At 45.4% G+C, this 27,800-nt stretch overlaps 1 protein-coding gene across 2 annotated transcripts in view; it reads left to right on the top strand.

Moving 5' to 3' along the window:
- The window catches only part of CPPED1 (calcineurin like phosphoesterase domain containing 1), a 77,527-nt gene that overhangs the window by 3,179 nt on the left and 46,548 nt on the right, over nt 1-27,800 (top strand). For both annotated transcript variants that reach the window (XM_033101913.1, XM_033101914.1), the window contains exon 2: nt 13,426-13,644. In XM_033101913.1, coding sequence (XP_032957804.1) covers nt 13,426-13,644 — 219 coding nt within the window. The remainder of the gene's footprint in view (nt 1-13,425; nt 13,645-27,800) is intronic.

Here is a 27,800-nt window from a genome sequence, read left to right as displayed (position 1 = left end):
GCAACAGGAGCGGCTAACAGTTGTCGGGTGTTTATGGCGGCCAGGCACCACACTCTGGGCTACATGTAGATTATCTCATGCAATCTTCAGAATAGTCCTGTTGAGGTAGCTATGAGGATTATCCTCTTTGTACAGTGGGGGAAAAAATCAAGCTCAGAGAGGCTCGGCAACTTGCTCAAGGCCACGTGGTTGGTGTGAGCTGGATCCCGGGCTGAAAATGCAAAAGGCAGGATCATTGTTGGAGAGAAATACCTGAGGAGAGAAGAAAGAATGGGCTCGAGGGCTCAGAAGAGGGGTTGGCCCTGGGGTCAAATGTCCCCTTTGACCAAATGTCTCCCTCCTATCCATCTATCCGTCCAACCATTTGTCTGTCCATATCTACCAGGCCATCCAACCACCAGTTTGTCCATCATATGTCCATCTCCTCATCTATCCATCTATCTGTCCATCGGTTCATTCACTTGCCCCCTCATCAAATGCACTGACCACTTGCCCTGGCCCAGCCATCATGCTGGATGCCAGGGTGCAGTGACGAGTAAAACACATGCTCCTCTGGCTCCTGGCTCCTTGGAAAGGTTTGTGTAAGCTGTCAGTCACCCAAACCCGGGTGAATCCCAGATGTGCAAATGTCAGAGAAGTGAAGGATTAGGTGCCACGAGATCCTCTCATTGGAGTATTAATGACATGTCGGGAGGGCTCCCTGAGGAAGGGTTCTGTCATCTGATTGCTGAAGGATGAGTATGAGTTACGGGGCCGTGAGGGGAGGCAAGACCATTGCGGACCTTGAGCAGAGCGCGGTGAGACCGGGAAGGGAAGGATGAGTCTGGAGCAGTGTGGTACACCGGAGAGGGTGGGGCCGGGTGATTGAGTTTGGCTTTGCCTGGTGGCACCAAAGCATTGTAAGCTTCATGGGTGAGGAAGCAAGGACATGTAATCAGATACCCATTTTCAGAACAATGCTCTGGCGGCAGCAGTGACGACAAAAGCATTTCTGCTCAGGAGGAACTTAGGGTGCCATCTGATTGGAGGAGTTTGTCTTGAAGCATCGTTTCCATAGCGCCACATTGTTCATTTGAATTTGTTTTCAGTAACTGGAAGTGTATGTGGTCATGATGGTGGGGGCTTCCGATGGAGATTGTGGGGGTGCTGAGGTGTTGAAGCTTCCTAGCCCGCTGGAGCTGCCACAGGGCTGCCAGTAGGACCAGAGAACGAGAGAGTCCTTCACCTGGAAAAGGATGGGAGGGGGATGTAGAGACTTAGAAGATAAATTGATGAGCTGGAAAGAGGGGAAATGACTCTGGACTTCTCTAGAAGTGGGGCCTGCACTCGGTCTCCTCTGGGCTGAGCTCCCCAGTGGCCATGCTTTGTGGGTCACGCAGCCCAGAGGCCCCGCCTGGGAGGGTTAGGCTTAGGCGCCCCAGTCTCGTTGGTTTGCTTCCCTAGGTACCGAACCCCTGGTCCATCCCCAGGCTGCCTCTGTTGCTGTCACTGACTTCTCCCTGGGCTCTAGTTCCCTGTTAGCATTGCTGGGGCCTGAGAGATGCTCTCGGGGGGTCCGATGTCCGTCCAGGCTCTGTGGGCAGGTAGAACCTCGAGCTGGTAGAGTTGCTTCAAAGGCAGGCCCGGAAGAGGAAGGAAAGGAACTGGTTTTCCCGTCTGTTGCACAAATACAGCCTGTCCCAGAGGTTCGGTTAATTCAAGCAACCATGCCTATCTCAGCCCTGAGAGCTCTCACACTCACTTCTAGAAGCCCCCTCTGGAATGAGCTAGACACTTTCTTTCTCTAGGGAAGCCTGGCAAATACATGAAAGAGCTCAGTCTTGGTCTGTTCAGGCAGCTCTAACAAAATCCCCCAGTCTGGGTGGTTTATAACGACAGCTGTGGAGGCGGGAAGTCCATGGTCAAGGCCCCTGCAGCTGCAGTGTGTGGTGAGGACCCTCTTCCTGGTTCACACTGCTGTCTGCTCGCTGTGTCCTCTCCAGGTGGAAGCGGGGAGCGAGCTCTGGGGTGCCTTTTATAAGGGCACTCACCCCATTCCTAAGCCCTCAAGCCCTAATCACCTCCCAGAGGCCCCACCTCTAAATATGATCACATTGGGGGTTAGGTTTTAACGTAAGAATTTGGGGACCCAACCTTCAGCCTATGGCCAGCCCTTTCCTCTGAGACCACCCCCCACCCCGGTGACTCCCATGCGTCAATGATATTCCCACACGCTTCTCCCAGCAGTGTGACAGGTGAAATTGGTTTCAGCCATCCATTCCCCGTTAGCGTCATCTGCTGGGCTCTGTCGACAGGTGTTTACAAAAAGCAAATTGTACATGTCTCACACGAGAAGGCTGACATTCCTCAGGCATGTTCAAATATTCGTGTCAATCAGGAGAATTGATCGTTGTATTTTCTTGTCACGTATCCTAATTAAGACCACTTTCTTGTAGCGAATAATTGTCTTTCTGAAAAGTTTGCAACATCTGTTTTGAAGGAATTCTCAAAGGGAGAAATGTCAAATAAAATGTTTTAAAAATGACCTATCCTTAATTTTTTTTTTCCGGTCCTAATCTGTTTTCCCAGTTCATTTTACCACGAGGATATTTCCACCTTAGCGAACAGGGCTCTTCCTTGGTTTTCTTAAAAAGGTTACTTCCCTGGACATTTTAAACCTCTGAAGCTGTTTCAGAGGAGCCAATTATATTCACTAATCCTGAATATTTCTTGGTGCCCTCTGGTAACCCTCTCACATGCAGAGAATAAATGGAGTCTCTGCAAAAAAAAAAAAAAAAAAAAAAAAATCACTTCATCTCCTTCTCTTCCAGGTCTCACCTAAGAATTTTTCGGTAAAGAGTAGACCTGGAAATTTTTATGCAAGTCTGAACAGGGTTGAAAATATTGTGGTTAAAAAAATTCTAACATATCAGTGAAGAAAATGAAATGAATGCTTTTAATTATGCTGTAATTCATGTCAAACCAGCTATCTATTTGAGAGGCTTCCTATTTCTAAAATAGGAATTTTGATTATTTATCTCCTCCTCATTATCATCAGTCACAATTAGTGTGTAAAAAGTTCCCATTATAACATTTCCATTATGAGATTTCCAAATGAACTTCTATTTTTGAATGCCATTTTTTCTTTGCTTTTCTAGTTTTTAATAACTTTATTGAGGTACCATAACATTCATCCATTTTAAGTTTATAATTCAATGGTTTTTAATAAATTTACAGAGTTGTGCAGCATCACAGTTTTCGAACATTTCAGTCTCCCGCCCCCAAAAAAGCAAACTTTGTGCCCATTTCCAGTTTCTTCCTATTTCCACTCAACTAATTTTCCTCTGTAGCTTTGCTTTTACTGGACGCATCATATAAATGGAATCGTATAATCTGGGGTGTTTTGTGACTGGCTTCTTTCCCTGGGCATAATCTTTTCCAGATTCACCAGTGTTGCTGCAGCATATAACAGCACCGTGTTTCTTTTTGCCGAATCGTATTCCATTGTATGCATAACCGCCTTCTGTGTATCCATTCACCCACCGATGGACACTTGGACGTCTTTTGGACATTGATGGACATTCCCCCATCTGGACATTGACTATTATAACTAAAGTTGCCCAGAGCGTCCACATGCAAGTCTTTGTATGAACATATATTTCATTTCTCTTGGGTAGATGCCTAGGGTTGGAATTGCTGGGTCATATAAGTCACTACGTTTAACGTTTTGAGGAACCATCAAACTGTTCTCCAAAACAGCTGTGCCGTTTTACATTCCCACCAGCAGTGTATGTGGGTTCCAATTTCTCCGTATCTTGTTATTGTCTGTTTTTTTTTTCTTTTTATTATTATAACCAGCCCAATGGGTGTGAAACAGAATCTCGTGGTTTTGGTCTGCATTTTCCTAATGGCTAATGATGTTGAACATCTTTTCACGTGCTTACTGGCTTACTTATAAGCATGTGCTTCACGTGCTTACTTATAATCTTTGCAGAAATGTCTGTTCAGATCTTTTACCCGATTTTTAATAAGGTTTTTTTCTGTTTTTATTATCGAGTTGTAAGAGTTCTTTGTATATTCTGGATACAAATATGTGATTTGCCAATGTTATCTCCTGTTCTTTGGATTGTCTTTTCACTGTCTTGGCGACATCATTTGCAGCACCAAAGTTTTTAGTTCTGATGAAGTCCAAATTACCAACTTTTATCACTTGTACTTTTGATGTCATCTCTAAGACATCTTAGTCCACCCCAAATCATGAAGGTTTACTCCTCTGTTTTAACAGTATTGTAGTTCAAGCTCTTAAATTTAGGTCTTGATCCATATTGAGAAAATTTTTATGTATGGTGTAGGGTAAAGGTCTAATTATTAGAAAATTTCCTTTGTTTTTTGAACTACAGTAGAAGCCTATTCATTTGGCTAATGAATAGAAGAAATTAGTTCACGAGGGGTATCATAAAAATACCACACTTTCTTTAAACATTTCATTTTAACGTAAACTATAAATGTACATTCATTTGCCAGTCTTTGGGGTCGGGCCACGGGCTTGTCTTGGAGTGTGGTTTGCAGGTGGGCCTGCCCTGGCGCCTTTCTTACCTAAACGCCCATAATGAATCTTCTCCAGTTTGGATTTCTTCCAGTGGAGCAGTCAGTTAAAAACCACTTGGAAAGCACTCCAGTGAAGAATGCTTCTAGGCTGATGTTTTCTTTTTCTTCAAATCTTGTACACTTGTCTCCCCAGCACCTAATTCAATAGTATTTTATTCTCACCAGCTTGCCTTTATTGAGTCTTCCCAAAACACCCGTCTTAGTTTTATTAGAAACATCCCTTTTTATGTTTATATTTCTCTGGCTTCGTGTTTGAAGTGCTAGCATACGCAGATCTGGGGGCCAGTTGAGATGGACACGGGGTGAGCAAAGCCCTTGGGGCAGCGGTGCGCCGAGCATGGTGCAGCCATCAGCTCGCCCTGATGGCGGTCGCTTCCTTTATAGAGGGCACGGCGAGTGTCGGGAAGCCCTTCCCCTCCGTCTAGTGGGGGGGTCTGTTGAGAGCGCGTCTTCTTCACCGAGACGACCAGCTGACAACTTTGTGCGGTTGTGCAGCGTGTGTTTTCAGCTTTGTGAAACCCTCCAACGAGGAAGGGGCGGGGACATGGGGCCGTGACAGCTGGAGACTCCGGGAGCCACAGACCTGCTGCCGCCTCCTCTCAGAACCAAGTGTGAGGGGCAGTCAGATACTCAGCAACTACTTGTTGAGGGAAAGATTGTCCAAGCTCCCCGTGTCGCCTTGTTTAAAGGAAAAGGAACAAAACCTAGTCGTGCTAATGCAGCAGGTCCTCAGTCGTAAAGCGAAGGCAGAGTGTTGGCCGACGTGGGAGGTGCAGCCACGGGAATGGACGCATTGACTTGATCTGTGAGGACGCTGTGACACTTTGGTGATTTCCGGTCCCAAACTAGTACGTGGGAGGACCAAGAAGAGCACACGACTCTTCTGGCCCCCGGCCCTTTGGCCTCCGCACCAGAACCCCCTGGAATAGGCCAGGTGCTTCCTCTTCTGCTGCTCCCGGTCCTCCCGCACACACCTGTCCGGTGAAGCCTAGGAGTCATTCCTGACCTCCGCTGCTCCCCTCCTCTCCATGTGCCAGCCGTGCACAGTCCTGTCCGGCCAGCCTGCAGCGCTCCCCCTGGTGTGGCCCACCTCTGTCCTTCCCAGCTCCCACCACTGTGAACCCTGCCACCCCATCCGTCACCTGGACAATTCCAGCGGTCCTCTGGGGCCACTCCGGCCCCGCCGCCGAGCCAGTCTCTGGGCAGCATTCAGAGTCGTCTCTTTGAAACCAAAACCGGGTCCGTCACCCCTCGACATGGCTTATGTCTGCTCCTCTCTTTTTCACTCTGTGCTTTCTCATTCTTCAGGTCACAGTTTAGGAGGCTTATGCCGATTCTCCCATTCGAAATGAGGTCCCCTGTCCCTCACCTTCATCCATTTTGTTCCTTTATGACGCTTACTAGAACTTACAGTTGTGTGTTTATTTCAGTGCCTTTGATGTCCTTTCCTGCCTCTAGCCCAGAATTCCCTGGAGGGCAGGAAGCCCGCTTGCAGGAAGGTGTCGGCGGACACTCAGTGGCCATTTGCTGTGTGAATAAACAAATGAATCTGAATGAATATACTACCCCTGGCTCACGTGCGTGGATCTGCCTAACCCATTGCTTACACGCACCACGTATTCTCTGGACAAAACAAAAGAGAAGCCCAGGTATTGAGCCCACCACCAGGACCTTTGCAAACCACCCCGCTCTGCGGTTGGTGCTTTACTCGCACAGCTGCAGCAGGAGGTTTCTGTTACCCAGTGGCTGCCCTCGCAAGGAGCTGCATCTGCCCCCACTTCATTGCCTTCACTTCACGTCCAGGGCCTGCTTGCCGGGCCCTTTGCCTGCAGGACTGCGTCTGCCCAGGGACAGTGCCGCCTTCCAGCTGTCCCCCAAGCACCGCCTGCTCGTCAGGCAGGGGAACATGGGGGATGGCGGGAAAAAGCCATAGCAAACATCCACCCAGAACAGGCAAACCCCAAGTGGAGTTCTGCTTTTGAAAAGAGAGAGAGGTTCGGGAAGTGCCCTTCCTACTTTGGCCGTTGTCTAGAACAGCGTCGGCCAAGCCAGTGGTGCTGAAAGCCGCCCGGCAGAGCCGTCCTGCCCGTCTGCTTTCTCACTCCTCCGAAGGGCTGCAGATAAGATTTTGGCAGGTCTTTCCTTCCCAGATGGCAAGTGTGGCAGCCAAGCCATGACTCAGAAGCTTCTGTGTGTATCAGAAACTACCTTTCGGATGCATTTAGGCCAAGGAAAGACAGGTTGGATCAATTCACTTGGTACCTAGGAAATGTCATTTGGAGACTCTGAGGATATTGCTGTCAGTTCACGATTTGGGGGCCGTAAGGGGTCCTGATGGACAGAATTGTTTTTTAACAGCTTCACATACCACGCACTTCATCCTTTTAAAGTGAACAATTCAATGGCTTTAGTCTGGTCACAGTTGTGCAACCATCAGCACAGTGTTAGAACATCATCACCACTCCAAAAAGAAAGCCCGCACCCCTTAGTGGTCACCCCTCCCTCCCTCCCAGCCCGAGGCACCCAATGTTGACTGTTGCATTGAGCCCTGGCAGTTTTATTGTTGGGACATTTGGGTTGTTAAAGCGGAAAGAGCCCCAGTGTGGTGAAGATGGTTTTGCTCCTGGTTTTTTGTTTTGTTTTTGTTTACCACTAAAATAAGATTAGTCCCCAGATTTTAGGGTTATTGCTGAAGATATTTAGACAGTGATTCACTGTGCAGATCGCTGCTGTGAAAAAACTACCAAAATTGCATTTTGTTTGCATTTGCTCTTTAGCCCAAAAGCCTGCAGGCAGCTGTGAAGCTCCCGTCTCTGCCTTTTTATAACCAAATCAATACCCACAATATGTGAAGGAAAAGATGTGAAGGCTGAAGTATGTAAATACGTGTGTGTGTGTGTGTGTGTGTGTGTATACATATGTATGTACATACATCATCAGATAGTTGTGCTATGGGGAAGAAAGAAATGGGTAGATTTAGAAAATGAGAATTTATAGGAATTAAAAAAGCTGTTTATCATTGTATTCCACCTTGAGTTATTTGAGGTTGCCTGTACAGCAACAGGTGCGGCACATCACGAGAGCGCACATTATTATAGTATTAGGTATTAATGAACGATACGTCTGACTCCCGTTGGCCTTGTCCTAGTTGGGTGATGCAAACAGTGATTCCTTTGCTTTTGGGAGTGTTTTTATTACAGTCAGTCATTGATTAACTGGTAATAGAGAAAGGATCAATGAAATTTCTAATTCTTGGTATATATTAAAAAGTCAGCTTTCATTAACGATTGACAAATATGCCCAAAAGGTATAATAAAAATGAGAGGAATATTGGCAGAGACAAATTTGAGAAAACATTTAGTTCGTGATATTAAAAGTGCAAACTGTGAAGAGCGATTGCAATTTGAATTATCTGTCTTTCAGGCAGGATATTGGCACATGAACAGAGTCTCATAGGAGGGATTAATGGTAAGGCATTGTGTGAATTTTTAAAGGTTTTTAAGATTCTTCTCTGTGCAGTTGTTTTGCATCTGATAATGCTTAAAGAAGACTCCCAGGGTTTTCCTGTCCATAGTCTATCAGGTAAAATTTGGAGGTGGCCAAATCTCTGTACGATGGATGAATCAGATTTCTTTTTAAGGCCAATATTTCCTTTAAAAAATAGTTTTAAATGAATTAAAACATTTGATTTAGGCTGTACTAGCTATTTGATGCCGGCTATGGTAACACATTGTGGTAATGTGCGGTGGTAACTCAGGGCTTGTTTTTCCGGGCTTGTCACATGGGCAGACTTCAGCACTCCTAGCTGGACAGTTCTCTGCACTTATATCCTCGATCGACTGGGGAGGCTCCCTCTTCCCAGGCTCTCATTGTCCAGTTTAAACAGGTGCCTTGAAGGCAGCGCTCTGGGCCTCATACGCCTGGTTCTGCCTCTCACGCCAGTTGACTTTGGCTTGTCATCGCAGATGTCTGCGGGGGCCTGGTGCTGAATTGGGCCAGGTGTGGAGTGTGGTGAATTCGAGAGTCCATGCCCCTGGAGAGGGGCAGCCACTGCTCAGCCCCAGCTGACCGCTGGCACCCTCCCCTGGGACCTGCTGTGGCCGGATTTTCCACTAGAAATCACAAAGCCAAGTGTATGTATAGAGAAACTCGTGAATCAAAAATGTTGGCCAACAAATTCAAAATTTTATAAACACCGTAGGAGCCAAACAGGACACGTCTGCTAGCCAGACCACATCCAGAGATCTGGAGTTTATAATCTCTTGGCGAGATTGGCAGCAGCCCACAGAAGATGGTGGTTCTGGGCCACAGCCTCCACCCGGAGTTGGCCCTGTGCTGTCGGCTGGGACGGTGTCTGTCCACTGGGTAAAGCTCTGGGCCTGGCCTGCGTCATTACTGGGTACAGTCTTCTTATTTACCAAGGAAACTTTTTGGAGACAAAAATGTCTTCTTGGAGGTGGATAACTTTCGGGGAGCTCAGGGCCCATTCCATTTACTTTGTGGCTCTCCTCTTCGGACCAGCCTGGTAGCACTGAGATTCTGAACAGTGGAAGCTGCTGCTTATTTACTGTGTCACCTTGGACTTAAACCATGAGTCAGATTCCCTAGCCAGGCCTCATTGTCCCCCTTGGTTAAATAAGAGAGTCGGTGAAAGGAACTCGGAGAATCCCCTCAGCATTGACAATTTCAAGTTCTTCAGTTGGCAGTTTCATGTTTAAGTCTTTGACTAGGGAAAAAACAAAACCAAAACCAAACCAAAAAACTCCCCGCTGGGTACTTACATGTCTTTTCTAGTGCTGTGATGATGTGTCAGTGCGTTTTAGGAATGGACCTCAGTGTATTCAAACTCCATGGCTTGAACTGCCAGGACAGTGCTTTCAAGGGGGCTAAGGAGACAAGCTGGGCTGTGCCAGGGGCAGACACTTGCTCTGCCCTGGAAGAGATGGCTTTGCGGGCTCTCCCTGGCTCTCCTAGATGCCAGCTATCTAATATCTGTGCTCTGCTCTGCTGGTAGCTCTGGACTTTGGTGAAATAATTTAATGCAAATATTAACAATTCACTTTCATCAGGGATGGGGGGAATATATGTACAAAAGATTCTTCCCTCTAGAACTAAGCATCATAAGCCTCAAACATCTAGAATTCAGCCTTGATTAAAATTAAGATGAGACCAAAGACCACAAGCATCTGTAGCAGGAACCATAAGAGGACCCAGAATGCAGGGCCCTGAGCCAATAAATTGCCTTTATTTGATCGATAAGGTGTTAATAGATGGAATCGTGAAATGTGAACTGTTATTCATTTTAGGTCAAATCTATTTATTTTGTGCCTCGTCATCATAAAATTGAGATTCTGTATAAGATTTTACTAAGTAAACAAGTAATAATGAAAAATGTATTTTAGTACCTCCAAGAACTATTGACTTTTCAAGACTGTGGTGGTTTGTCATAAGAAACTGAATCTGTTAAAACGTTTGCTGTAGAAAAATGTTCATAAATTCTATTTGCTATAGAATATTGATTTACGTTTCAACCTTGGGGTGACGATCACCTCCCTTACCTGGCTCTGATCATCCAGTTTAAACAGCTCTGCAAACTGTCTCAGAAACAGGAATGTAAGTCAAAACATTCCTTGGTGCAAAAAGGTTATTTTCAAGTAAAATAAATAAACGATGCTCACAATTAACTTTAAAACACAAATCAGAATCTCAGTGTTTTTTTATGACACCCACCTTCAGCTCTTGCGGAGGTCTTGCTGACTCCTTCCTGGCCCTTTATTTTTAATGCCTGACCCGTTGGTATCCCTTACTATGTAACAAGTCACCCTGAAACTTGGCAGCTTGAAACAACTCGCATGTTGTGTCCCAAGGAATCTCAGTGCAGCTTACCTGGGGACTCACAGGGGTCCCGTCAGCCCAGGTGTCAGCTGGGGCTGTGGTCTCATCGGGAGGCTCGACTAGGGAGGCTCCCTCTTCCCGGGTCACTCATGTGGTTGGGTTGTTGCGTGAAGCACCTCAGTTCTTCACAGGCTGATGCCTCCCTCGGTTCCTTGCCACACTGGCCTCTCCATAGGCAGCCTTTCTCTTCCAGAGTCAGGGCTGCAGAAGAGACAGAAAGAGTGAGCAAGATGAAAGTCATGCTCTTTCTTTAGCCTAATCTCTGTTTAAAACCACTTTATTGAGGTATGATTGACATGTAAAAAGCTGTACATATTTGATATGTATAATTCAATGAGTTTAGGGATAAGTATACACCTGTGAAACCATCACTACCTCCTCCCAATGTTTCCTCCTTCCCCTATTATTATTATTATTATTATTATTATTATTATGTAATAAGAACACAGCATAAGATTTGCCTTATTAGCAGATGTTAAGTGTGCAGTAAAGTACAGTCACCTATGGGCACCATGCTGTATAATGACAGATCTCCAGAACTTCTGTATCCTGCACAGCTGAACTCTGTACCCTCGACCATCACCTCCCCACTGCCCCTGCCCTCAGCCCCTGGCAACCATCACGCTACTCTCTGCTTCTCTGAGCTTGACCGTTTAAAAATCTACATATAAATGAGATCAGACAGTATTTGTCTTTTCTGTGCTGGCTCGTTTCACTTAGCATAATGTCCTCCAGGTCCAGCCATGTTGTCCCATGTGGCAGGATTTCCATGTGTTTTTTTTAAGGCTGACTAATAACACATTGTATGCACTTACCACATTTTCTTTCTTCATTCATCCCTTGAGAGGCATTTAGGTTATTTCTATATCTTGGGCCTGCCTGGTCCCTGAAGGGACACGTATCACCGTATTCTGTTTATTGGAAGTGAGTCGCTAGGTCCAAGGGTTGCTCTAGGATGTGACTGTCACAGCACAGCCATCTTTGGGGCCATCTTGGAGTCTTTCAGCCTCACACAGTAAGGTCTCCGTGAATGAGCTGACTCCGTTAGCGTGCTGGATCGCTGTCCTTAGCAATGAGAGTGATGAGACGCACACGCCGGGGTGTCAGGCAGACCTTGTTCCGCTTCTTCAGCTTGGTTATGATTTCACTGAGCAGCCAGCACTCTGAGCTGTAGGTCAACAACTGCTGCATTAATGTGCACATGCAGTTTGTTCTACAGCGTATGCACAGGTTGTTTTGTTGGTTTGCGTGCTTGTCTTTTCGAGTTCTGAAAAAGGACGTAAGAAGGAATGGAGGCCTAATTCCAGAGGTTTCCTTTAAGATGATAGTAAGCGAGGTGTGGGGGGCAGGGTGGCCCTGGACTTTAAAAAGGTTACGTACAACTGGCTCCTCTGAACGACACCACCTCAGAGAGGCCCTCCCTGTGCATCCAATTTAACTTAGCTGTTGCTTCCTTCTTCATCCTTTTGCGGCCCTTGGTACCCTCTGGCTCGAGTCTCTGCTCGTTTCCTTGTCAATCTGCCCCATGAGCACTAAGCCCAAGCGAGCAGGGACATCACCTGTGTTGGTCCCTTCCGTGTATCTCGCATGGGGCCTGGGAAACAGTAGGCCCTCAGTAAGTGCTTGCAGGACACACGACTGAAGCGGACACACGACTGAAGCGGACACACAGACATGCAGTGCTTCCAAGGCGCTTTTGGGAATTGTAGCATCTCCATCACTTCCCAAGGAAAGGCCACTTACTCAGTTAACATGCAGAATACATGCATTTATTAAAAAGAAGAAAACAGTCTCAAGATTGTGGGGTAGTTTTGTCCCTGTCACTGATTACAGGGTACTTTTGTCCCTGTCACTGATTGCAGCTGTGCCATTAGGCAAATCACGTCACCTCTCTGGGCTTCAGGTTCCTTAGAGGATAAACTGCTCTGTGCCCAGATCCCAGCCGGGCAGAGGCAGCTCCGTGTTTTCAACATTGGTCTGCCCTGTGAGGTTTTGGTTGAAGGAAGGGACACAGATGTCCCCCCCTCTAAAAAAAAAAACCAAAAATGTTTGAAACCCATGCCCGTGAATGGGCATTCCAGCTCTGCAGAAGCAGGCGCTGGTTGTGGTTCTTTTGGCAGGTAACTGTAGCGGCCTGTGGCCAGAGAAGCTCTGGGCCAGCGGAGCCAATAGGAAGGGAAAGCCTGATAATTTCAGGGCACGTGACCTAGCTCCCTTTCCTCCCCACCCTCCAGCCTCACCCCTCACGGGTGCCCACATCCTGCTGCCTTTGAAATGTTAACATCCTCTTTTTTTTTCACATTGACTAACTCATTTCAAGATTTCATTTCTGGCATGGCATTTCCCACCAGATAGCCAGAGCTTCCGAGCTCCAAGTTTTATAATTAAAATTCTGTCACATCCCCCAAAACAGTGCAAATTGTGCCATTAAGCCTGGCATAAAAGATTTGAAAGCATTTCACTTAGTAATTTAAATATAATACTTCAGGCAGCTTTCAATTTGGGGTATTTTTAATTCTAATTAAAAAACTATTATTGAATACTAATATCTTCGATAATAGCGTGCTGTTGCGCCTCTGAGCTCCATTTTGGCCAGCTAACTTTTAGACAAACAGCTTGGTTGTGTGGCTGTTGCAGCCCACGTGGTTTTTCCTGGCCTTTGGGAATCACCAGGTCCCAGGAATAATTAGTATAAATCAAAATCCTCTCAACTATGACAGGAAAATGGTATGTCTGAAAGCAGCTTATTAAAATGACCTACTTAATTTAAGAAAAATATTGTGTCCCCTCACACAGTAACCTGGATGCTTTCCCTGATAGTTTTTGTAATGTTTCTGATCTCCTCTTTTCCTTGTCTTCTTTCCTCCCTCCCTCCCTCTCTCCTTCTTTCCCTCCCTCCCTCCCTCCCTCCCTCCCTCCCTCCTTCCCTCTTTCTTTCTTTAGAAAAGGAAAGAGAATGGAAAGGCCCGTTCTACTTCATCCAGGGGGCAGACCCACAGTTTGGACTGATGAAGGCCTGGTCCACTGGGGACTCTGATAGCGGTGGGGACGAGTGGGAACAGGAGATCCGTCTCACGGAGCAAGCTGTCCAGGCCATCAACAAGCTGAACCCCAAACCCAGATTCTTTGTTCTGTGTGGCGACCTCATCCATGCCATGCCAGGTAAGGCTTGGGTTGTTGCTGTGACCTTTTGTCCTTCACCCAGTCATGGCCAAGTTTGGGCAGAAAAAATGATTTCCCTTCAAAGATATCTTTATTCGGTAATGGCTCATTTCTCTTCTTCATGACTGTTGCAGTATCCTCGAACATCAGAAAATGCACACTCATTTTCTATTTAGAATTTGGCGAGATTAATCACAGTCATTAGGCAGAGCTACAGTTTTGATGATCTGAGCTTAATGTGAAAAATGAAACAGATTCCCACGTGTCACCTTTCTTTATTTCCAGGGGGCAAACTTGAACTGCTTTCACATAAGATATCCGTAAAATGTAATCTTCTCTTCTCGTTTTCCTCTTCTTACACTTTTATTTCTCCTGTATTGGTTAGTGCTTTTCCAGTGTCAAGTGATGGAAACCTAACTTAAACTGGATTTTTTTTTTAAAGGTACCGTGTTTCCCCGAAAATAAGACCTAGCCAGACCATCAGCTCTAATGTGCCTTTTGGAGCAAAAATTAACATAAGACCCTGTCTTATTTTACTATAAGACCAGATATAATATAATGTAATATAATATAATATAATATGATATAATACTGAGTCTTATATTGATTTTTGCCCCAAAAGACGCATTATAGCTGATGGTCCAGCTAGGTCTTATTTTCGGGGAAACACGGTATGTATTACCTTATAGGACTGTAAAGACCAAGGGCAGACCTGGGCTTCAGCGATGGCTGGATCCCGAGGGTTAAAGGTTGCTTCAGGACTCGGTCTCTCCTTTGCTCAGCCCTGCCTTCCTCTGGGTTGACTTCATCATTCTCATGCAGGCTCCCTCTGGGTAGTGGGGTTTACATCCTTCGCACAGAAAACGGAAAGCAGTGCCTTATTCTTGGTGCTACAAAGTCTCTAAGCGATATCCATTGGCTCACAAGGCCCCCGGAGCCAGGGGTGGGGTCAGCTGCACTGCAGCCACGTGGTCTGAAGAACAGGATGGTCCCCCTAAAGAAGAGTGGGATGCTGGGAGAGTCAAAATAATAGATGCCTTCTAGAACTCGCTTCCTCTTGTTTCCTCCCCTACTCTAAATATCCTTTTCTTCCAGGCAAGAATAAAGCCCAGTGAGCAAGTATAAGCAAGTAGAAACTGCCCCTGCCCATTAGGGAGGCAGAGCAGGTACCAATGGCCACTCTTAGCCGGGTCCTGTTGTCTGCTTAGTGGAATAGCCATGGCTCGAAGACCAGTGCAGAAAGCACTGCAGTGGCCGTGGATGTTTGTTTTCATCTAATGTTACCTTGTAAACCAAGACTCATGAGTCCTGCGACCATGTCCAGGGCCTTTAGAAGCTGAGGCTCTTTGCAGTAAGCCCTCACCATCAGAGCTCACTCGTCTGGCAGCCTACCTATCCAGAACAATCCCAGAATGAAGAGGGGAGAGTGGAAAAGCAGCTGCCCCGAATTGCTCTCCCAAAGTCCCGGCAGTGTAAGCAGCGGGGAGATCCATCAGACCTTCCCTCATTCTGTTACTGGTACCTTACACAAGTCACAGATGTGCGCATGTCCACGTCATGGACTCCCACCGAGTAGAGCCCAGTGATGTCATCCATGGAGGAGCAGCCTGTCCTGCTGTTGGGCCTCTAGGTGCCAGGTGACAGGACCTGGAAGATGAACTAGGGCTCCAGTGGCTGGAATGCGAGCTCCCCAGCTGCCCCGACACTGGCTGAGCTTGCACAGACCCTTTACCTTCTTAGGGTCTCGGTTTCCAAGCCGAGAGCCCATAGATGCAGCAAGAACCTAAAACCTTAACAGTCCGGGGCTGTGCAGAGCAGTGGCAGATGCTGCTAGACCTTTGTGCATGTGCCGAGCATCTCAGCAGCTCAGTCCGGAAGCGCGTCGCAGGGAGTTGCTGAGTTTCATTTTGCAGAGGGGTCAAGTCTTAGCTGCATGTGAACTTGCCACCCTTGGTGGCTTTTGGCCAAGGGTTCCCAGGTGCTGGGATTGTGCAGGGCTGACGTGACCACAGAGTGCCCCCGTAACCTAAAGGGGCTGGAAATCTTAGCAGGACTCAAAGTCTTGGTTTACATGGTAAACCAACATAGGGTGTTCATTGACCAGACAGATCACTGCTACTTCCAAGTGGTCTGCTGTGCCGTTAGCTGGTTGCCGGGGAATCATTTGGCCCCTAAGTACTGGAGCATCAGCTAGACTCTAACTCTGGGCCACACAGTGAGCAAACTTCTGTTTTTATCGGACCCTTGAAAATCAGATTCCAAATTGAACCTTTTTCTGTCCAGTGGTTTCTTTTCTTTGGAGATAGAGTATTGCGGGACTCACTAGAATTATAGTATGTGTTCTTGTAGATGTTTACTGACTTGTTCTGAATTATGTTAATGTATTCAGTCCTATTTCAAACCAAGATTTAAAACGAATGCTTTCCATGGGATTCCATTGCTTCTTAAGTAAAATATACTAAACATAAGAAAATGAAAAGAGAGTTTTTATGGTTGACCCTCCCAGTTGGTCAGAAGGCCTCATAAATGTGAACTGGTAAATTTTGAATATGTATTTTATATTCAGTGCAACCCAAGCAGAATTTATATCTGTTCTAAAGACTTGGACGGTTTTGTGAGGTTGTACCTGAGCCAGCAAAAGCACAGTGTCTGTTTTGAATACTGTGGTCTGAGATTAAACAGAATGTTTTCAAACTAGTTACCATTTTTTAATATGCAATTAGAGGCTTTCCCCTCGTTTAGCTCCTATGCAGGGGCCAACACCAAGAAAGTCATTATTCGCTGTGACTGCGTAGCACGTTGTTAATTATCCAATGCTTATATTAATAGGCAAGTAAAATCAGAAAGCGTCCTTTTAATTCTACGATAAATAGTATCTTGGACCAAGTAGTTTTAAGTTCAGACTGGAGAAAGAGAACTTGACGGGTAATTCTTTTTCTAACGAAAGTCGTAATACACTTTTCCATTATTAATGTCCGTCCTGATACTTACTGTGTGTAAAGCGAGTGCCAGTGCTGGATGCTGTGGATGTCGTAGCTGGAAATGAGCGACCAGGGACTTCCATGGAGCTTAGAGGCTGCCAAGGGAAATGCAGAACCAGGCTGGTAAGAGGAGCCGTAGGAGCTGAAGAATGCAGGACAACGTCTATTTAGTTTTGAAACACGTTTTGTTCTGCAGACATTGTTTTCGTTATCTTGGTATTTTCTTATTTTATAAAGTTTCTCTATGGGATAAGCCACATTATAAATAGCAAATGAAGATTTGTACAAATATTGAGACCATTGATTTGCAATCCTTCACTCTGAAGTCCAGGATTACTTTCTTCCTTCCGTCCTCCTGACGTGGAGGCATCAATGTAGTGATATTGTCCCCAGAAGTCTTGTTAGATTTCAGCAATTTTGTGAGAAGCCGACAAATCAGAACATGCTGATACAGTTAGAGTGCAAGAGATTCCTTTCAGCCTTTAGCACAGTTTGTTAACAACATGTGTGTCCAGCCCTGTTTTTTAAAAAAATTGCTGTAACCGAATAAAACATATAATGCGGGAGGAATTCTTCCCTTGGTATAGTCTCCTTGAAGAATTCTTTGTATATTGAACTCCAACTGTTACAGAATTTCCTTTCGGTTGATGATTCAGTCTCAGGAAATGCTCTCTTATGTAAAGTGAGGCAAGCCTGCGTTAGCATTATTCCAGTAGATGGTGTATTAGTTTCCTACGCTGCTGTAACAAATTACTACTAACTTAGTGGCTTCAAACAACACAGATGTATCCTCGTACAATTCTGGAAGTCAGAAGTCAAAAATGGATCTTCAGAGTTGCCTTCTGGAGGTTTCAGCTTCTAGAGAATGCCCGCATTTCTTGGAATGTGGCCCCTTCCTCCATCTTCAAAGCCAGAAACATAGCATCTCCTCTCCTCTCTGACCTTTGATTCATCCTCTCATATTCTATTCCTCCTACCGTCCTGCTTCCCTCTTATAAAAACCATTGTGAGTACATTGGCCCGTTCACATAACCCAGGGCAGTCTCTCCATCTCAAGATCCTTAACTTTATCACATCTACAAATTCTCCTTTTGCCAACTAAGGTAAAATATTCACAGATTCTGGAGATTGGGGTGTGGACACCTTTCGCGGGGGCATTATTCAGCCTACCACAGATGGCATAGGATGGAACTCAGGGTCTGTTATCTGCCAGGAGCGGTGTTGCTAAGCTTACCTGCCAATAGCTATGAAGAGGAGGTGTCGTTGTTGTTTCCATTTTAACTGATGGTGGAAACTGGCTCAGAGCAGTTCAGTGCTTATCCCAGGGTCATCCAGCTTGCAAATGGTGGAGTCAGGATCTAGCTCAAGTTCATCTGCTTCCAGACTTCAGGCACTGTTCCCACTGCAGCCTTGCTACGCAAAGGATGGTCCCCAGACAGTAGGCAGGAGCTTCTTTGAAGTGTAGAATTTCTGCGCCACTCAGACCTAAAGAGACAGAAGCAGCATTTTAACAGGATTCCCTGGGTGATGGGTGAATTTTAACGGACTAGTGGTCAAGCTTGAGAAGCACAATAGTCAAATGCCCAGGGCCCTGCATTGTTTGCTTTTCAAAGTGTCACGTACCATTTTTGTGTGTACACAGAGGTTTGTGAAAATTCCCTTCCACGGTTAGAGATTCTGGTGTGTAGCCAGAAAACTACTATCACTACTTTTTTTTATCACTATTAAATCATGTTCAGCTTCCGAAGGGAAATGCTTTAAGTTTGCAGGTTTTGTTTTACTTGCTAAACAAGAGTCGAAATAACAAAGCCGGTCGCCCTCTGGTATGCAGGGCTTCCAAAACAGAACTGGACCAAAGTATTTAGGAAGACAGACACACATCCATGCTTTGAAAGGATCTTTATGTAGAACGGTCAGGAGACTGTTTGACGGGGCTCATGTACGTGGGAATAATCCCTTATTCGCCGTTCCAAGATTCAGAAAGCTCTGAAAACTAAGAGTTTTTTCTTAAGTTTGAAACTAATTCCGTGGGTAGCAAAACTTACTTGAACTGACAGGAGGCTACTTACAGTCTCTCTTTATCCTGTTTGCTGAGAATATGCATGTGTTTTGCTAGCGAAATATTACTCCAGACCCAGCTCGAGGGGTCTGGTTATGTTTAGTTAATCTGTGCCCTGTGCCCAGGACTGGTATTTGAAAGTTTGAAAAACCCCAAACTTCAAATCAGGTCTGGCCCAGAGCGTTGCGGATGAGAACATATGGATGTGCGTTATTGATAATTCCGGGTTTATAGAGGAAGAACCCTTTCATCGGTGGAAACAGAAGGCAGTATCCTCCCAATGAGTGAATGTTGTACCCCATGTTTACTTCTGCACACCTGTTGCACAGTAACCACATTTTAGCTTCCAAATTAAAATGACCCAGGCATCTTATATCTGCATTTTGGGGACCTTTTCTGTTGGGACTGACGCGGCTCAGTATGAAAATGGAATGAAATTCAGAAACGATCCCGACAAATTGAAGGCGAGGGTATGTGCACAAAGGTAAGTGTAGAGCAACCCGCTTAGACAGAAAAGTCTTAACTTCAAGGCAGAGAAGGACTGGGCTTCTGCAGGTGTGGCTGCAGAAGGCTGGAGGGTGAGTAAAGGAGTCAGCTGTGTGGTGGTGAGGAACAGGAGACTCTGTGGGAGTGTGAAGTACAGTCACTGACAAATGGAACTGTGCTTTTCCGTGAAGACCCACGTGCCATCGGAAAAGTTCTATTTCATCTAGTTCGGTAGCCCCTTATCTTAAATATGATGTGAAGGGCTGGGCCGAGGTCCAGATAAGAGTAGCCATTGCCAAGGGACAGTCAAGACTCCCTCCCCATTTGGAGATTTCTAATTCTATAATGAATGCATAGAATCGGGAAAGAAGCCATTGAGCAAAGGTGGAATGATTGGATGTATTGGGCTTCAGGCAAAGAGTAAGCCATTTGTCCTTTCGTCGTTCACACAATCCAGGAAGGTTGGCATTCATTTCCCCCGCCCCCAGCTGGGCAGGCATAAATGCACGAACATAATTCTGGTACAAGACAGACTAAGATAAGCAAAGCCTCAGAGTCATAATTTTGAAAACCAAAGCCAGGATTAAGGATCTGGCCAGGAAAAGGCCTTATCTCATTCCTCCAACCCTCCACAAGGTCACCTTCCCCCAAGCTTAATTCTAAATTCCTAAAGGACAGTGGGAGTGGGTATCCTTATTGGTGTGATTCTCCTCTAGTACTCAACACTGGTGGGCACACAAAAGGTATTCAGTGAATGCAGGTCAAATAGATCACTGTAAGTGTCCCATGATCTTTAGCAAGTAGCTAGCGCACAGGAGGCACCCAGTGCAAATTTCCGGATTAAATCATCAATTCATTTACTTAACAAATCTCTATTGAGTGCTTACTTTGCGCCAGGAACTGTTGTAGACACTTCTACTCCCTCAGTGAATACAGCAGACAAGAATCCGTGCCTGACCCAGAAATAAGGAAGACGGACACATGGAAACGCTAAATTCTTTTCATTCTGATCTTTTGCGGATTCAGACTTGGGCAGCTGCAGATCTGTTTTGTTATTTTATTAGATTTTTAAATTAGACGAGCAGTATGGGAATATGTTCTCTTTGTAAAGATTTAAAATCTGTATCTAGAAAATCCGGGTACCCTCACTCTCCCCAAGTCCTTCTGTGGGGTCACTATGGTTACCCTTGGCTTAGGTAAATGTCCTCATTCTGTGCACATTGTTCTGTGACTTACTTTTTCCCCTCCTGTCTGTCTGGAAAACTCCTTTTATGTCAATACCTAGAGGTTTATGTCAGGCTTTTCATAACTGCATTGCATTCTGTGAATTGGAATCTCTAATTGGTTCATCCTCTCTCCTTGTCAGGACTAGGAGGGGTCGTCTCCTGGTGCGGGAGCTAATCTACAAATGCTGCTCTCAGACCCTGTTCTGTCCTCAGGTCACTGTTTCTCAGGCTTGCAGTCAGAGGGGATGGGCTGTGCGGGGGACCCGCTCTAGCCTTGTCACGGCGTTAGCATTAGCCAGTTGGCCACGTGGTCCCTGGAGGATGTATCTTGGGCCTGACCCACCCTTTCCTTCTTTCCTTCCACATTGGGTCTTTTATGCAACCAACATCGCATCCCTGTCGTACGAGTGATGCGTGCCTGCACTGCGTTCCTCACCATAGATACTCAGGTTTCCACTGAGCAGAAGCGCTTTTGTCCCTCTTACAGTAGGATTTGTTGTTGTTTTTCAAAGAAGCTTAGTTAACTCAGGTTTATTTCCACAGCTGTATAATTAGCCTTGGGTTTTTATTTTTAGGTGCCTATTCCAGACTACAAGAAATGCCAAGATGTAAAGTCAGTTTGCTATACAGTTTAACGTACAGAAATATAAAAAGGGGTTACGTGAGTGCCAGAAAGTGACGCGCCTTGGTTGACATGCCACCAGGCCCAGCCTTGCTCAGCTCTTTAGGCAGGTTGTGAGGGGCAGTGGTACCCTGAGCAATCAGCCAGCTCCACGGCTCCTTCACGTCCATTAGAAGCGCTGTTAAAGCAGCCGGGCAATCAGTGACACTCCCTCCCGTCTGCTGAGGTTGATTGAAAGTGGTTTGAGCTAATTTACCTAATACTGCTAATTAGGGAACTTGGAGCACCACTTGAAAAGTTGTTTCTGATTAGGTGTGCGATCAGAAGTGGCGCTGTTGGAAGCCGTGACGTCCTCCCACCACCGCCAGCATTTGCCACATGGCATCATGGTCAAACGGCCCCACTCGCTGTTGGCTCTGTCAACTCTTTGTTCCCAGTCGGGGCATCTTAACCCTGTGGGTTTTTTTGGGGAAAGGGGGTTAAGTTTTTCAATTACAGTTGACATACAATATTATATTTGTTTCAGTCTTAACCCCTTTGTTCAAGCCTCTGGACCACCTCTCAGAATATTTTCACATAAAATAAAATGCACAGGATTTCAAAGGAAACCAATTATATGGAAATACAGTTATCAAACTATTTAAAAATTATTCGACAGCGTGAAATGCATGCTTCTTTGCTGCTCTATTATATAACACAATCTGATCGCGGGGCTAATAACTGCCATAATTTCAAAGTTAATATTGTGAGGTATCTGCAGTCGTCGTAATGGGATATGAAAAATCCTGTGCTTTCAAGTTGGTGACGAAGTCCCAGGGGCATGAATACCTCTGTGATTTTCTGCCTAACTTCATAGTAGAAGGAAATGCTAAATGTCAGTTAGAGGTTAGTGAAAATGTCATTTTTTCCCCCATCCAGGTTTGCAGATCCCCGTGGACCCTGGTTAAGAGCCCTTATCCAGGGGCACATAGGGACACACTCTGGTTTGACGAGTTAGAGCTATCTCTTCGTAGTCAATATGTCGATATTATAATTGACCAAAGTATAAACTCAAGGGCAGAAACTCTATCTTTAATTAAAGGCTGAAGGTTTCTTAATCATAGCTCAGAAAACGTGGACATTTGATTATTCAATGAGAATAAATGACTGGAGCCAAATAACAGGCACTAGTCAACACTTGTCTTTTGACTAAGGAAAAAAAAAAAACCTTCCATATTTCTTCTCTCTGGTTTCCAGTGTTTGGATCAAAAACTGAAAGTTGAGAAATACTTGGCTTGTATTTTTTTGTTCCATGAAACATTTGAGGGGGCTTAAAATGAACAGAAACACACAATGGAAAAATAAAAGTGAGAAACAAGCAATCGGGACCAAAGAGAACGTAAGTTCATATAGGAAGTCGAGGCCAGCGGGAGGGAGACAGATCTTCAGGGCTGTTGTGGTTGATAAGATGGCAGGGTAGCCACAGAAAAAAGAGGGAGTTGTCAACAAAACAAAATCGTAACTACATCTAAGGGGGACACTGCTTTTCCTAGAAAATCTTAGATTAAAAAAACAGTTTTTATAAGGATTCCCTTCTGGGGCACTAAGTATTATAATATAATGTCCAATGGGGGATTTGTAGAGGCAGGTTTCTTAACCGAGCTGCCAGGTCCATGACGAGGCTTCATCTGGCCAGTGAGCCCATAAAATGGTGCAAAATCCAGTGTGTTTTGCGTAGATGCTTTGAGGAATGGAGTGGGGAGAAGGTATGTAGCTTTCACCGGATCCTTTAATGGCTCCATGGCTCAACAGGACAAAGGGCCAAGGAGCAAACATGGTTTATGATCTGCGTGCACTTGCTTTGGACTCCCAGCTGGGACGCTGTCCCCTGTAGTTGTCCGTGACTGTACAGGCCGTCAGGCAGAGGACCCGTGGCTGTGCTCAGAGATGCTGCGCCCGCCCTCTGAGCAGAACAGCTCAGCAGCCCACTCCACAGTCGGCTCTTCCCTGGGGATTCCCTGGGGAGGGTGGGTGGACGCTGAGGAAGCTTGCAGAGTCCTCCGGCAAACTGATGTGGTGCAGACAAAACCAACGCCCGTCTAGCTGGTGTTTAGCTGATTAGAATATTTACATCTTTCGTTTCACTGTTTGTGCTGTGAACACTCATTTCCTGAAACTGGAACATTTCACCTCCTTGATGGGCCTATTTTCTGCAACTAATGCAATACTAAAAAGGAGCATGATCCCAAAGGAGTTTAATAATCAAGTAATTGGTTAGGTGACCAGAGTGTGAAGTGAAAAAATAATGAGAGGTTGGAAAATGGAGCACATTGAAATGCCGAGGACGCCTATTTTGTAATGAATACCCAGAATTTAAAAGCTCACCTGAATATTTGGAATTCTGTATCATTCTCTCCAGTTCCTAAATAGTTTATTGGAAAACCATACATTCTTTTCAATATATATACATTATCGGGGTTGTATGAAAAATTTACTACTCCTTTTTTTTAATATACGAGTATTATTTGGGTGACATACTGCTGTCATAATCCATAAATATTCTTGTGAAGAAATTTAGTATTGATCTGTAAGGTAGCGACGTTAGACATTTCACTTGGATAATATACCTCCCTTCATCTTATTTTTTTCCCAAGACACATTCATGTATATTTTATATTATACCAAAGTCTCCTATCATGTCAAACAGTTCATTTTATTAATTGTATCCTAAGTTGGCTCATAGTACAGATTCAACAGTGAGTTGCTATAAATGTCTGGCAGCAGCCAGTGTAATAAGCTGTAGCTGTTAGATGCAAAATTAAATGAATCTTGTCTAATAACATGTGTAATTTAAAAGCCGGTGGAACCTGATTAAGCTTGATCTGTTAGCACTGTGGGGCTGGATCACTACGTGAGTAATGTTTATGCTTGCAAAGTTTCAGATCAGTGAACTTACATACCTCCGTTAATGAGGAAAAGATAATGGAAAGGATGTGAGACGGAAAGGATCGTGGCTCCAGAAGTTCTCTGGGACTAGAGGAACATAAATGTTTTTAAATCGATGTCATAAATCATTTTCCGAAGTTCTAGCCAAGGCTGCTTATGCCACCATGTCGCCAGTCCTGGGGTCCTCCTGTGCCACCATCACTTACTGGTGCCCTTGACTTTGGGACGTAAAATAAGCCAGGGATCTGCAAACCTGAATCTTGATTCATTTACTCACATTTTTGTCTGATCGATAATAGTAAGTCAGCGTAGGGGGTCTGCTTCTGCACCTGGCACTGGTTAGCAAGAAACAAGCCCAGTGTTTGTCCTCAGGAAGCTTAAAGCCCGGTCAGGGAGAGAGGAGGGAAGCAAAAAGCCATACAAATGGAAAGAAGTGGTGGCCTCATGAGTGATACCCAGAGTGAGGGGTGACCCCCGGCGTGGGGAGTTACGGTGCTGAGGAGAGGCAGCGTGTGGCCCTGACGGGTCTGCTGGGTTAGAGGAGGCTTCCTTGAGACAGGTAGGCGTGGGGAGCCCCGCCATGCTTATGGTTTGAAGAAACCAAATCAAGTCAAACAGTACGGAAAGGTACACAGAAAAAAAGTCAAATTTCCTGCCACCACTGACCTGCTTCTCCCCAGAGAAAACCACAGTTACTGCTTTTCCATGAACGACGACAGAAAATTGTCACGCTTATAGACACTTGCACATATAGCATTTTGTAAACAGCACAGATGGGGCAAAAAAGACACAACATCTGTTTATGTTGTTTCTGTTGTCTCTCCATAGCAGCACACCCACGTGTCTTCTTTTCAAAGGACAAGATACCAGATGTGTTTGAACTGTCCCCGAGTGGCGGGTATTTATGGTGTGTCCCGTGTTCTGTTACTAACAGGGTTGTGACATCAGATTGCTTAAATCCAACGCCTGACCCCTGTTTCCTAGCCAGATCACCTTGAGCAAATTACTCCTCTCTCCGTAGCTGAGTTACCTTATCTGTCAATGCAGACGGTAATGGTACCTACTTCATAGGCTTCTCGTAAAACTTACAGCCATGCTTAGAATACTGTCTGGCGTGTAGTGCCATCCAACAACTACAATTACTTCTACAAGTTGTTTTTTTAAAAAATAAATCTTCATTGAGATATAATTCCCATCCCATGTAATTCACCTACTTAAAGTGTACAGTTCCGCGTTTTTAGTCTGTTCACAGAGTTGTGCAGTCCACACCACCATCCATTGTAATAGAACATTTTTATCCACTCCGAAGGGAGCCTGGTCCCCGTAAGCCGGCACTCCCCATATCTCTCCAGCCTCCTCCTCATGCCCAGCCGAGGACCCACTAACCTACTTTGTGTCTTTACAGATTTGCCTGTTCGGGGTATTTCGTATAAAGGGACTCCTGCAATCTGTGGTCCCTTGTGACCTGCTGCTTTCACTGTGTCATGTTTACAGCGTTTATCCACATCGTGGCATGTGTTGGTACTGCGTTCCCATTTATGTCTGAATAATGCTCCATTGTATGCAGAGGCCGGCCACGGTTTATTTTTTGTTGTTATTCTGTGAGATAAATTCTTAGAAATAGGTTGTTGAATCAAATGGTAATGTAAAGGAAAGTGGAAATCAGGCTTTGGCCTCATAATATGGTACAGCTAGAACATTTTAATCTTTTTACTCCGTTACTAAATAATATCCCTAGGAGCCCAAAAGATCAAATTAACTATCTTCTTTGTAGTAACCCCACTCCCCACAAAAAAGTAACAATAAAAGAGAGGGTGTTTTTAATGTGGAAATGAAAGTTCCCGAGCAGTAAGTAGAGAGAAGGGCTCTGGAGTGGCTCACCTCCCTGCCTTCAGGCAAACCCCAGTTTGCCACCTCGTGTAGCTGGGAGCCTGTTTTTTGTCAGACTCTAACTCTTCATTTTCCACAGTTTTAATTAAAGATATTTTGTCCGAAAATGAAACCCAAATTTCTGAAAACTAAACAGTAAGTTTGCTAAGTTTAGGTGAGTTGCTGGTATCCGTAGTCTTTTCTTTCCTTTTAAGAGATCACTTTGCAAACCAGTCTTCCCTGATTCCTTCCTTATCATTAGCTAAACTTAAGTGGACACCAGAAATTGGGAAGAGCCTTTACTATAAAAAACAGTAGTCATGGGAATGTAGAGCCAGCAAGGTAGCTGTTATTATGATAAAATAATAGTGTTTTTGTCCCCTTTTCTGGATGAGCAAGCTTTGACTCATCAGGTTTGACAGCTTGCCCAGCTCTGCCCGCTGGTGATGTGAGGCCATGGCTGAGCCCTGCCCAGGATCTCAGAGTGTGGACCCCCTTTACTGGACCCTCAAAGTCCAGGCACCCTAAGGGCAAATCCTTTTACCTGCCGCCCTCTGATGGGCTGAGGCTGCATGAAAACTGAGGGAAGAGGTTGCTGACGGGGGAGGACAGGGCTCCCTACTAGAATGTGATGACAGCCAGCCCTGCTGTGCTTTTGGATCCAAACCTACAAAATACAAGCTCATCTGTCTCCGTACCTGTCTAAGGGTGAAGCCACGTTTCTCTAAGTGGAAATAGGTGCTGTTTAGTTGCAATCTAGGTTAATAGGAAGATATTGGCATGGGAATTATTTCTCTTTGTTTAATAGACCAGCGCAGCAGTACTTAATCAAAGATGTCACATTTTAAAATTTCACCTATCGGTAAATTAAAAATGGTCCCCAGAGTCCCTAACCCAGGGATCTCAAAACTCCTGGCACTTCTGAATGGAAGACAGGTTTGTTCTCAGTGAGCAGGCCTGCTGACAGCCCACCCTGGGGTTAGTGGACCTCCAGCCTCATGAAAAATAGACCCTAATATTATAGCAGCCCCTAGACTCCAGTGAGGGGGAATATGACCATCTTGTCCAAAATCTTAGCATTGCCATCTTAAGCACTTTGTTCATTCTGAGACATGTAAAATTTGACAATTACTTAGAAAAGACAGAACAAGATACTTGCAGTGGACATTTATCCTTCTTCACCTGCCAGTACCTTTGGACTTCACTTTCTATCACGTATGTGTCTTGGAGGGAGGCAGAAACCACCTGCCGTGATTGAATCCAGATGCCCTGATACTCTTTCCAGCCTCCCTTGCAGCTAGGACTCAGGCATGTGACCTGGTCTCAATCACTCAGACCCGTCTGAAGTGGATTCTGAGTCTTCAGCTATTGACACAGAGGAGGCAGGATTTGTGCGGGTGCAGGGCTTGGCAGCTTACATCCACTTTCCCAGGGTAGCAGGTAGTCTGTGCCCAGGCCAGTGTTTCTCCCTAGAAGCATCTTTGCATGTGATTTCAGGTGCTGTTTCTGCCCTCTTAGCCCTGAAACCTGGTTCTCATTTTCTTTAAGACTCACAGCTTCCTGATGTCCTTTAGTAAATTGCTTCTCTGCTGAAACCAGCCAGAGTCAGTTGTTTGCAACAAATAACCTGACTGACAGAAGCTTCCATCACCACTTCCTCTAGTTGCTTCCCAAATTACCATCCTGGGGCCGGATTTTGCTCGGTGCTTCTCCCTGAGTGCAGCTGCCTGGTTGTTCCACTTATACCTCAGGGTCATCATGCGAAACCCAAACTTGCTCTCTTCTTGGAGCTTCCTGTGAATTTGGTGGTATATCATTGTTCTCTCATTCATAAGGATGTGAACTTTTTGGATTCCTTCTTGAGCCGTCTTTCCTCCCCATCCACCCAGGCACGCAGGCCAGGACTTTTGCAGCTGCCTCTTGATTGAGCTCTCTACCAACAGGGTGGCCCCTCGTCATATTGTCCCTTCCATTGCCCCCCGATCCAC

Source organism: Rhinolophus ferrumequinum, assembly GCF_004115265.2.
Source record: "Rhinolophus ferrumequinum isolate MPI-CBG mRhiFer1 chromosome 15 unlocalized genomic scaffold, mRhiFer1_v1.p scaffold_54_arrow_ctg1_1, whole genome shotgun sequence".
Classification (NCBI taxonomy): Eukaryota; Metazoa; Chordata; class Mammalia; order Chiroptera; family Rhinolophidae; genus Rhinolophus; species Rhinolophus ferrumequinum.
Note: the sequence above shows the minus strand (reverse complement) of the source record. Positions and strands in the feature narration are given on the sequence as shown.